The sequence below is a fragment of the Molothrus ater genome, chromosome 9, assembly GCF_012460135.2.
Source record: "Molothrus ater isolate BHLD 08-10-18 breed brown headed cowbird chromosome 9, BPBGC_Mater_1.1, whole genome shotgun sequence".
NCBI classification, from domain to species: Eukaryota; Metazoa; Chordata; class Aves; order Passeriformes; family Icteridae; genus Molothrus; species Molothrus ater.
Window position 1 is genome coordinate 11,728,132 of NC_050486.2, and position 12,371 is coordinate 11,740,502.

The following is a 12,371-nucleotide window of genomic DNA, read 5'->3' on the forward strand; positions in this document are numbered from 1 at the left end:
GTATTTTATTTTTTCATCTAATTTTGTCTGTGGAACGAGAGAATGATACAGGATTTCTTTTATGGCGTAAGCATTTGAAATTCATCTATATGGTGCCTTTTTTTTCATCACACAAAACATATGCTTTAGCTCCTGCATGGCTGACAGATTGGAACCTACACGAGTGAATTACAGACACTGAAAACCACCTTATATTTTTAGCAGTAACTATATTTTGCTACTATAGTTCCGAAACAATGAGTCTGCTGTTGTACAGAGGGCCTGTACTCCCAATAGGCGTGTGTGCTTTCAAGTCTCATTGACATGTAGATTTTTAAGTATTCCATGCTTCAAATTGGACCTCAGTGTCCTCTTTGAAGAGTCAGTGCATCCTTTGAATAGAAATATATGTACATAGCCAACTCTACTCCCACTGGAGTCAAAGCAAAACACCATCTGTTTTAGCAGGTGGAGGAACAAGCCCAAAGCTGTTAAAGTATCTTGCAGCACTGGGATACGAAAATCACTGTGTGCTTGTAATTAATTATTCCTAAATGTGTCTATGGGTGAAAAAGATCTGTGTCAACTCTGGTCATAGGCAAACTGGGCAAACTGTTGTGGGCAGTGCAAGATTCATGGCCCTGATACCCAGGGTATGCCATACCTGAGCTTCTTGCTGCAGCCTAGCATTTCTGCAACATTGCAAAGCTTCTGCCAGCAGTTTCATTAGCATAACAGTGCAGGAGCAAAGGAATGAGCACTTAAATTTTTATTCTGTGATTTATTTTGAAATTTTCAGAAATTACACAAAACTGTTTTATTTTAGATACCAAACATTTTTCACATTTGTATCTGCCTTAAATTAAACTACATTTTTAATGTGAGTAGCTACCAATGTATAGAGAATTAATTAATTTTGGTACATATTTTTATTGACATTTTGCAGGCAAGTAGAAGTCTATTTTGGCCTCTTTTATAAATAAGCAAGCAAACAAACAAATAGAAACCAAAATACTATTAAATCAGGAAAATATTTTCTCACAAGGGATTAAATTTAGACTTCAGTTACTATCACCAATGACTTCATAGTCATGTTGGATGCAGTGACCTCCATGCAGCCATCTTCTGAAGTTAGTAGAATGAACTAAAGACTGTGACCTTGTGACTTTGAAGCAGTTTGCACCGTTGCAGCAAGTAACAAGTATGATTTAGATTTGATGAATTCTAAATCCTTTTCTTGTTTTGGTTCTTGCAGTTCCGCTTTGGTGGAGATGGTGAGAAGGGCCCAACAATCTCAGCTCAGGAAGCTCAAGCACAAGCTATTCTTCAGCAAGCTAGGGTGAGCACAAGGAGTCAAATCCCAATTTGTTTTATATCCTGCAAGATGTGAAGTCAAAGAAGGGGGGTATTTGCTAACACACTCTAAAACTCTGTTAGTATAGAATATGTATGCTGGCTGGCAGCTTTTTCTTGACACCTGGTGTTCTGTTTGTCTGTCTTCTCAGATTGCTATGAGAGGTCCACCTGGTCCTATGGGACTCACTGGAAGACCAGGTCCTGTGGTAAGTAGACAAAACAGGGGCAGAGATTAAAGAACATGGTGATGTAGCCATGGATCTCATTCTGGCCCTGCCTACCCCTCTCTATTTGTACTTGTTTTGTACTTATTTGAAATTAATATTACATAATTAAAGCTGTAGTTTGTATGCTTATTCAAGGTCTGCAATTCAACCTAAATACTAAATAAGTTTTTATGGTTGATTTTATGGTGTTCAGACAGAGCACACTGCTGGACTTCCAAAACTTGTGAATAGTTTTCCATAAATATGCCTCTACATTCAATCATCTCTGTAATGCCATTAGTACAATTTCTTGCAGTAAATATGAAACTCTACAGAAAGAGATACTAAAGCAAGAGTTTGCAGAATCCCCTTTACTCAATATTTAAGCTAAATCTGAAAAGTTTGTAAGAGGCATGCCAATAAAGAATTAAGAGCCACAGGTTTCTAAAAGAATTACACTTTTTTTTATTTCAGTCCTGAATTTGACTCAACTGCTAACAGCAAAGGATCTGGAAATGGCCCTGTGGATGTTAAAATATCTTAGTGTTTGCATGGACTGTGTACACTTGTATATTTTTAAGCAGATCTGTACAAGAATAATTCTTTTCTACAGTAATTCTTCCAAAAGAAATATTAGCTACCAAGCAGAAAATCTGGCTCACAGACTCCTGATTCATCACAATTTGGTATGCCACACTTAAAAAGAATAAAATATATTTGGTCTATATAACAAACTCATAAACTATTTCCAGCAATGCATTTAGTTCAAGAGACCTGCAGGATAACATTCAGTCTGTACAGACAAAACTCTGGAGCTGCTCTAAGCAAGGAGGACTTTGCAAAGGCTGGTATGATACTGGCAGTGGATTGGATACCTTTAGCAGAGGTATAACCTGCCTTCATACTCATGCTTTTGTGTTTTAAAAGCCTTCATGAATTCCTGTATGCAAAGTTCATCAAATTAATAATATTAATAGTTGTTTTGCTTCTAAACCACCAGGAGGCTCTAGAAATCCAACTCTTTGATCTAGAAATATTTTTTCCTACAGCTTCAAAAACAAGTTTCTTGGTCTGTAAATTTGTTTTTTACTCAGTTTCTTTTAAGAACGAAAAAGTTGGAGCTTTTAGTCTTTATGTGCATTTTATTTTGTTAAATTAATCAGTAGCCAGTAAGATACATTAGTAACATATTAGTTACTAAAAATCTTAAACATAGCAGTGTCAAAGCTCCAGTCTAGCATTGTTTGAGTCTGGTGTTCACACGCTCAGGTAACATAGCATAAAAATGAATGTCTGCCTACAGATAGTAAATGTAATCAATTATATTAAAAGCAGAGCTTTAATCAGAGAAACCCCAAGAGAGTATCACCACTACCAAAACCAATCTTCTCTCCACTACCAGTACCAGTTTGGGATCTGATTTCCAATTTGCTTATGACTTGAATTAATACCTGCAAGGTCAGTGGGGATCTTTCCACTCTAGGATGTGAGACTCAGCACTAAGCCAAGCCATTAGACAACTTCTTTCTTCCAATGTTTACATAGAAGGATTATCAGTTTTCAAAGGCCGGCAGCATTTGTTTCATATTAAATACATACTCTGAGTCACAACCCGTTTCAATGATCAAAAATACAACTATTCTTTTTGCACATAGTAACAAACTCCCATATCTTCTTTCCCTGAGACTGTATTCTATGTGTGCATGCCAGGATTTTTTGGTTTATTTTGTCTGTTTTTCTGAGATGTCTAACTTGCTTTCACTAGTTCTGCCCCTGATTTCATGTACAGTATAAATGAATATCTGGTCTTGGCCTGTTTATGATTAAAGTGTACTCTTAAAATCTATATCTTCATTTCATAATAATAAAGAGATGTAGTTATATAGATTCTCCACTTCTTCAGGGCCAGGTGCACAAAGGACTTGATTAAAACATCACTGAAGTTCATTACAAGATTAGACAGTGTATTTTTCATTGACTACAGTGATCTTTGGATTGAACTCTGAGACTGTTTTTTTCTGTACAACATAGAAATAAATGTAAAAAGAGGTGGCCTTTAGCTCTTATTCCCTACAATGGATGCACTGCTGATTGCCCTACTTATGTTCTTACTCTGCTCTCAAATACTGATACAAAACAAAGGGTTACATTTTGCCTTTAAATCCATGGGCGTTTTCTCTGGTAAGATAAATATTTCTGCCCAGTGTTTATGGCAATGATAAATCAAGGTAGATAAATCTCTAGATACAAATTATGAATTCATACCTCCTGATGAATAGAGGGTTATTTGTTATTTCTCCCTGTAATTCACGTATGGAAATAGAAAGTAACATTAATTTAAAGAGGCTTTTGTATACTTAAACAATATATGTTGGTTTTTCTTCATCAAGGGTGGACCTGGAGCAGCAGGTGCTAAAGGTGAATGTGGTGAACCAGGACCCCAGGTACAATAATGTTCCATTATGTTTGAGCATGTTTTATATTTAAGAAAATTTATTCATATCATTAGAAGAAATCAATCAATGATTATGCTTCCTGCATGCAATTGAAGAAAAACAGCCTTCATGATACTATTTTATAGTTTCAATAGCTTGATCAATAATAAAATTGTAGTTAAAATCATTAGCTTGATTGTTCATTCTGAAATACGAAAGTAACAATCTTTGTATAACAAAGAGCAATTATCACATGTAGAGTGACATCAGTTGAAAAGCTGTTTTAATATTGTCACTTCAGGCTCTTTTCTCTTTTCAATAATGATATTTTAGTCTACAACTGGACGACCGTGGTCTTTGAACTTATCAGATCTCATAAGGTGAGGGAGGTTGAATTTGGTTGGTAATTAAACAGGATATTTTCACTATAGATGTGACATAGAAAGAATAAAACTTTACAAATCAATGCATGTTTTTCTTCTCAGCCTACTATTATATAAACTTCCCGACAGTGATGTCAAAGAGCACTGAAGTACAGAGAATTCTTTCAGTTTAAACCTAAAATCAATAAGGAGATTGTGAAAGAAATCATGAAATAAGGATCCCAAACAGCTATTTTGCCAGATCTCAAGTAGTATAATGGATTTTATGCATTACCAAGTGCCTGTCTTAAAACTGCACATGGATACTTGGAGTAGAAACATAAAATAAAAATTAAAAAAAAGCATTCTCAACAGTTGTACAGCCTGTCAGTTTGCTTACTTATATTTTTAATGTTTTTTTTTTCTTTTCCTACACAATATTTGTGAATGGCTTGTCCTCACCTGAAAATGCATTTGGATGTGGGGGGAGAAAATTTCCACAGTTACACCCATACAGTCATCAGTGAAAGTTACATGTGTTTGGAAAGTGAAATGTTTTTTCAATCTGGGGTAATTTGGTCCCCCTCTAGTTAAACTCATGTTGTGTAAAGCTAAGACAGCATGTGAGCTCTTTACTAGCACAACTCATATTTGTGTAAATATCTGAAATAAGCACTCTAGTTTTCACTAAATAATTATAATTAATTATAATTATAATTATAATTATAATTATAATTATAATTATATAATTATAATAAAATAATTTTGGCATGAGAGGAAGAAGGTTTTTCAAACTACAGGACTGAGATCTTTAAAGCCATGAAAAGACTGTAAGAAACCTACATGGTAACTTACGTCATGTATAGTGCCATCTCATGAAAATTGGTGTTAAAATTCATAATGCTAAGGCCAGTTTGGATGCCTAAACTAATGGGAATCTGGGAACCAGAATCCATCTTCTAGGGAAAGAAATGCAGCTTCGTGTAGAAAAAAATCTTACCTTGTTCTTGAGGTGAGGTTTTTTACTAGATTTTTGCTGACATTAATGGAATGCTAAATATTACCCTCTTTAAACCCAGGGTCCTCGTGGTGTCCAAGGTGCCCCCGGTCCAAGTGGAAAAGCTGGCAAAAGGGTAAGTAGCATATAGATCAGTTCTGGGTAAATAGTTTTTGTTTAAATGTATTTAAATATTAATTTATTCCATTGCCTTTTCAAATGTTTGCCCCTTTGGGTTTTTCAGGGACGTCCTGGTGCTGATGGTGCCAGAGGAATGCCAGGAGAACCTGGTGCAAAGGTAAATAATAATGAGACCTGTGGCTTTACTTCAGTCTTGGAATGGGCTAGACAGATTTTATGTAGGTACCACAGTTTCATCCAGGCCAACCCAAAATTCTCCTCTCAAGTGAAAATACTGAGGTTTCAGATAGCTGGGTCAGATGCAAGAGCTGAGAATGAATCATCCATTTAAAATATGGTAATTAATGGTAATTCCTAGTAGTCTGACTTTGGGTTCTTGGGGCATGATTTATCTCTCTCTGAGTTAGTTTCTAGTTAGAGAGTATCAGTAATAGTAAAGTCAGTTTTGTAGTGGCAAAGTGCAGCTAGAATCAAGCGTATCCTTTCAATGTGAAAATTCTTTTCATAAATAGCATAACTACAGCATAGTGAAAAAGCTGTGGCATCTTCTCTTGCTACAATTTTTAGGGGCAAATTTTGTGAATTTGATCTATATGCTCAGGCCCATGTGTTTCATTCAGTAGCAAAAGTGTACATACAACCCAAGGGTAGAAACTAGCTTTCAGGGGGAAGCCACTATTTATTCAGACAATTTATCATTTACTAAAGCTGTGATTTCTTTCCAAGGGTGACAGAGGATTTGATGGTCTTCCTGGCCTCCCTGGTGACAAAGGTAACCGGGTAAGAAGAAAAATATGTACATTTATACAGCATCAAACTAATTGAGTCCCAGAAATAATTCATTATTCATTAAGAACAGCACTAAGGACTGAGGGAAAAGTTAAAGCAGAATGTCAGCTTTTCATGCTACAAATAATAGCTGTACAATTAGGCAATGTATTCCTCATGAAGCTTTTGAGTAATATCAATCAATAGTTTAAATATATATATAGTTTAAATATATAAATATTTAAATATTATAAAAATCTATATATAGTTTAAATATATTTGCAGAATTTAGATCACATCTTCAGCTAGGTTTTGTTCTAATTTTTCTTAGTTCAGGAATTTGCCTGTTGGACTTCAAGTCATTGCTCTAAAGAGTAATAGGGAAAGGAAACTAGCATGAAGTTTCTGTATCAGGAGCATGCTAAATTTTAAGTTGCTTAGAAGCTTGCACAAAAAAATGGATATGAATATTTCAATTAAAAACTGAATTGTTTAGTGGGGCCTATTCCAGCAATTGCAGCATAAGAAACATCACAGTCAAGTCAGATAAATTAGGAAGATTTTTAGTAATATTTAAAACAACTAAAGTACTTGTTGCTTTTGGAACAAGTCTATGGAACAAATCTGTGGAATGACACTTCATCTTTCCCTACAAAGTTCAGATATAATCACAGCCAGGGATTTCTGCTTCAGATTATATTCCTAATGTAGGTGCTAGCACCCTGCTGAGAGTCCCTCCTGTACTGTTGTCCTGGTAAGCGCAGCACACCAAGAAAGAGTGAATGGGAATGTCAGCAAAGCTGTTTCCAAACGTGCTAAAGCTCACTGACCAAGGAATTATTACCTCACCCTCACCCTTCAGTGGGTAAGCACAGTTGTACTTCCTAGAAAAGCTCAGCAGTGTTGGCTACCAGACCCTAATGTAGTTCTTTTTAATAGCATCTAAGGATACCCTTTTGAGTTCTGTTTGCAATGGAAAAAGAACATCTGCTGTCATGAAGAAATTTTTTTACTCCTCTTTCATCATCCCTGTTTAGTTAAGGAGTGTAAAGCAGTCAGTGCATCCCATAATGGAAGCCCAGCATGCTCAGCAGGCCAACAGCAGAGGGGGCTCAGCATTAAGCACTTGCCGCCTGCACTTGGAGGGATGAACAGCAATTTGGCCTGTGACTCTGTGTCTTTGGCTTGCAGTAATAAAAACAGCAAGACAAGTGAAATACTTCTGTTGAAATTATATTTCAGTTGTAAAAGAATCAACATTGAAAAACCTAACTTTAAAGTTTCAGAACTGATTTTAGAATTAGTTGTATTGGACATATGAGTTGCAAACTGAATGTCTCTGTCAAGGACAGCTTTTCAGACAAGAGTTACTGAATGAGATTCTTAGACTTCTAGTGTAGAGCAGATTACATCACATGAAGTCATATTTCTTTTAACCTCATTATCTGTGACTTTCAACTTTTCATATCTAGATTTACTAGATGTGCCATTCTTCTTCAGTATAAAAGCAAGACACTTTATACTTTTAAAATAGGCCCAAAGAAAAAGAAATTCAGACTTTAAGAGAACACTTGAAGGAAAGAAAAAGAGCTGAAAACTGAATGCTGATAATGATAGGAAGTTTTGTTCATACTGAGTGACAATACCAGGACACTGAATGCACACTCTTAATCTATATCTAAGTACCACATGACTGTTAGAAAGGTAGCCCTTAAGGGAATGAACTATTTCAGTATTTGAAAGCCTAAGTCAGGCTTCACCTGGATATCAATTGGAAGCCAGAAAAGACCATGCCTCTCATGTCATCTTTCAGAAGTGTCATCAAACATATAGAAAAACACATTCTCTACCTGCAGATAGCATAGAGTAGTTGCTGAACCTAGGAAAACAAATTAATTGCTGTATGAATTAATCTTGAAGGTGTTAGAGAGCTGTTCATAAAATTTCACTTTCTCTTGCATGCTAGGGGAGGACAGAAAGGCAGTAGAATAAAGTCCTAATATCCCGACTACTGGGAGATTTGCTCTGGGTATATGAGGGTTACCTAAAATTCCCTAGGAAAGTTTGGAAGTGTAAAGAACAGAGCCACTGAACAGTGGTTCCATATATCCCTACCAGAATCCCCAGCAGTGGTCAGGCTCCTTGGAGACACTGATAAAATTAAGGCAAACAGCATGAATACTTGGGTGTTGTCCAATGCCAGAAGGAAGTCACAGTCTCAAAGCCTGCTGCCCAAAAGGAGGTCAGTCAGTGGTGTTTGAGCTCTGTAGCACACTAGTTCTCTTTAGGAACTGGGAAAGAAAAATAAATCCTAAAAGTATGGTCCAGAATCCACTGAGGTTCTGCATATATAGACTTGAAAAGCCCCAGCCTCTGAGGGGAAGTGTGGAAGTCTGGCTGCCTTCCAAAGCCTCAGACAAACCAGTCCCAAGGCTCTCAGTAGCTGGTGCCAGGGTGTGTGATTCTGAAAGGTGGTTAGTAAATCTCTGGATATTCCTGGGCCCTGCAGCTGGTTTCTTAACTTCTGCCCCACTTACACATCTTATTTTACTGCACTAATACATTGTGTAGGGGAGAGGGAAGGTAGTGATGAGACAAAGGAAAACGTGAGAAACACTACCTTTTGTAGATGTAGTTTGTGTATGTTCTGGGGCCAAAAATCACAGAATCAGAGCATCACAGAATATTCTGAATTGGAAGGGACCCACAAGCATCACCAAGTCCAACTCTTGTTACAGAGTGAAATTGTACAAATGCAAATTATTCATTGTTTCAAAAATGATCATCTGTTCTTATACTAAGGTAATGAAAGATTTCACTGAGTACTAAAACTTAGAGATTTGTATCACTTGTATCAAAACAAGACATGTTTTGACACATCAAACTTCAGCTAACATATTTGTTTTCATTTCCCTTCCTATCCATTATTGTTTCCAGCGGCAGAAAGTTTGCAGCAGTTATTTTAATAACTTTCCTTATCCTACAGGGAGACCGTGGCCCACAGGGACCTCCTGGCTTACCTGGTGAAGATGGATCAAGAGTAAGTTGCTGTTCACATAGGAAAATCTAGAGTGAATCCTCATGTAATGGGAATAAGGTCATGATGTTGTTGGTTTTTTTCCTAAGACTTGTTTCCTTTTGCACAAAAACAGGGAGAAGATGGTGAAGTTGGACCAAGAGGTCTCCCAGGTGAAGCTGTAAGCAATTCTTTCTTATTCTTCTGCTTCTGTTACAAACAAAAGTCCCATTCAGATACTTTTCCAGTCTATTGAACTATTCTGAATTGCAGGTATAAAAATTATTTCACATCTTTGCATATAGAGAATACTGTTTCTGGCTGAAAAGAAAACAAATGGAATGTTTGGCTTAGGGTTGCAACGCTGCTTACAGGATTAGAATTAAGTCAAGGATATATCCAGCTAAGTATATACAACTTCCAGAATCACAAATGCTATTTCTTATCCAATTGTGGAAAATCAGTAACTGCCGTCCTTGATACATCAGAATACAGCCAAGCCCCTGTTGCTTTTAAAGTATTACCTAAATTTCTACTTATTAGAAAGGAAGGCCTGGATTCTCCTCTTATTTCACACTACTGTGCTTCATTGTGTATTTTACACTTGTTTCACATACAGAATTTCCCCCCCTGTCAGTTGGAATTCTGCAGGTGCTGTCACTGCAGAAGAGAGTTCTGCATTGCAGGCAAGAAATCAAGCCTCAGAAGGGGAATTTTTCCCTCAATGTCTGATCTACTGCTGCCTACTCACAAAGTACAAACACCTTGCTACAGTCAGTATCAGTGATTTGTGACTATGTCATGCACAAGAGACTGGAGACTCCATTCTGCCTACTTTAGCAGCAGAACATGAATGATGGCACAATAATGAAAACTAATACTCATTGACACAGTATAGAATGAAAGGATTATGTTATAGACCAAAATCCTGTTCACCTTATTGATGAGAATAGCCATTGGTCTTTTGTGAAATTTTTTAGGGGTAAGAACAAAAAATATAATTTTTGTTTCCAGAATGTCATGTATTTATTGTAATAAGATTACTAGCAATTTTTAATTACTTAGATAAAAACATCATTTTGTACTTAGAATAGTAGTATAGAGTATGGCACACCATCTTGTTTTCAAAAGAAAGGAATAAAAATATGTATGTTACTGTTCAGGTCAGACCTTCAGGCCAAGACACAGCTAAAATTTTAGTGGAAGATGCTGTGCCAATGTTCTGCACCAGGAAATATAAATATCAATCTCCCACCTTTCTCTGAATTGACCATACAGAGGTCAAATCAAAGTTTGCCCTTCCACTGACATCCTGTTCAGAAATACAGTGTCCTTGAGGAAAATCTGTTATCAGTAAATTTTTCCCATTCTTCTTTTCTTTCTTCCTAAAACACCCAGGCTGCCTCCCCTTCATCCTTCCTACTCCTTATTCCATTCCTCAGTCAGTCCTCCTCACAGGCATTTTTGTTCAGAAAAAATCATGCAGGTGTCAATAAGGGTTTCTTTTCTTGCAGGGTCCACGGGGATTACTGGGCCCCAGAGGAACACCTGGGCCCCCTGGACAACCTGTACGTATGAGCTGTCGAGTATTTCCACTTTCCAGAAGGAAAAAAGGAAGTCAACTGAAAATTGCTCTTGTTATATTGTTTGTTGTAGGGCATTGCAGGTATTGATGGACCTTCAGGCCCAAAGGGAAACATGGTGAGTAAGTAAACTGGGAATTAGAAAGATTCTAAGAATGCTTTCCACATTCTCTCATCCCTGCAACTATGCCATCCCTTCCATTTAATTAAACTTCTATGTCAACTATTGGATTCATTATGATTTTATATGGAAAAGGCAAGGCTTCTGTTACTTAGTTTTCAGCCAAAAGCCCTGACCATGCTTTCTCTCAGACTCCTTTAGCACCATGGACTCCAGTGCTCAGGTCCTATGTGTGGGCTGTTATTCTCTGTTAAAGAAAAGGTCATGATATTCATTAGCATGAAAAAATTTCATACTGGAGAGAAAGTTGCTGGTAGACTTTAAAGAGGGAGGAACAAAGATGAGTTTGTACTCCTTTTAGTCCTGACAATGAAGATCTGTAGTTCAGAAATGCAAACCTAATGCTCTACTATTTTTTTGCATGGTAGGGTCCTCAAGGGGAACCAGGACCTCCTGGTCAGCAAGGAATTCCAGGCCCACAAGTAAGTGTAAAAGAACTCTCAAGAAATACGATGTTATGTGCAGCAAATGTTTAATAAATAAAAATTACTAAAAGGTTAGCTTTTCATGTGCAAAACCGATAAAGCTTCAAGGATTTTATAAATAATGCTGCAAATGTGCCGAGGGCAGTGGAAGCAGAGTTTTCAAGTAAGTCTTCAGAGGGATTTTTCATTCAGGAGAAAAATGACTCATTGAGTGTTCCTGGAATGCAGCAGGAATGGCCACACCTGGAGGAGGGCTCTGAATAGGATCTTGTTACAGACCTACTGCCAGAATAGTGGCTTGTGCAAAAGACTCGCACAAAACTCCTGACCTAACTTGTAAGGGGGAAAAAAAAGCCACTTATATTTGCCCGTGTGTTGAAACAGATTAATGAGAGACCTTTAGTAGGGTGAATGTATGTACATTGTTCTCCCTGGTTTCTCACACTGGTTTCTTTCTAACAGGGGCTTCCTGGTCCTCAAGGTCCTATTGGGCCTCCTGGTGAAAAAGTAAGTTACAGCATTATTTTGTTACTTCACAGTCAGTCCTGTGCCACAACCCTGTTTATCAGCTTTGCTATCTTTTATGGAATAGTAATCTAAATTTAAATATTAGATCTTCCTGAAATCATCAATACATGAATAACCAATTAATACCCAATGGCTTTCCTCTCATATACCCTTTTTCACAAGCATAACTTCCTCCCTTTATTTTGGATTAATTTTGTGTTATTACTTTCAGAATCCCATCCACAATATTAAACAATCTGTACTTGTATGTTACTTAATTTCACAGCAAGCTGCAAAAAGTATTTTTCTTAATCTCTTTTTTATAATGAAGTTTTACCTATTCAAGTCTAATTCTGTTCTTTTTTCAAGATTATATTATGACATAACTCTGCAGTTTAAATGGCATACTGTAGTG

General features: G+C 36.9%; 1 protein-coding gene across 2 annotated transcripts in view; it reads left to right on the forward strand.

The window, feature by feature from the left end:
• COL11A1 (collagen type XI alpha 1 chain) overlaps nucleotides 1–12,371 on the forward strand; it is a 125,666-nt gene that overhangs the window by 50,011 nt on the left and 63,284 nt on the right. For both annotated transcript variants that reach the window (XM_036387659.2, XM_036387660.2), the window contains 12 exons: nucleotides 1,235–1,318; nucleotides 1,485–1,541; nucleotides 3,932–3,985; nucleotides 5,418–5,471; nucleotides 5,580–5,633; nucleotides 6,203–6,256; nucleotides 9,231–9,284; nucleotides 9,397–9,441; nucleotides 10,775–10,828; nucleotides 10,917–10,961; nucleotides 11,393–11,446; nucleotides 11,912–11,956. In XM_036387659.2, coding sequence (XP_036243552.1) covers nucleotides 1,235–1,318; nucleotides 1,485–1,541; nucleotides 3,932–3,985; nucleotides 5,418–5,471; nucleotides 5,580–5,633; nucleotides 6,203–6,256; nucleotides 9,231–9,284; nucleotides 9,397–9,441; nucleotides 10,775–10,828; nucleotides 10,917–10,961; nucleotides 11,393–11,446; nucleotides 11,912–11,956 — 654 coding nt within the window. The remainder of the gene's footprint in view (nucleotides 1–1,234; nucleotides 1,319–1,484; nucleotides 1,542–3,931; nucleotides 3,986–5,417; nucleotides 5,472–5,579; nucleotides 5,634–6,202; nucleotides 6,257–9,230; nucleotides 9,285–9,396; nucleotides 9,442–10,774; nucleotides 10,829–10,916; nucleotides 10,962–11,392; nucleotides 11,447–11,911; nucleotides 11,957–12,371) is intronic.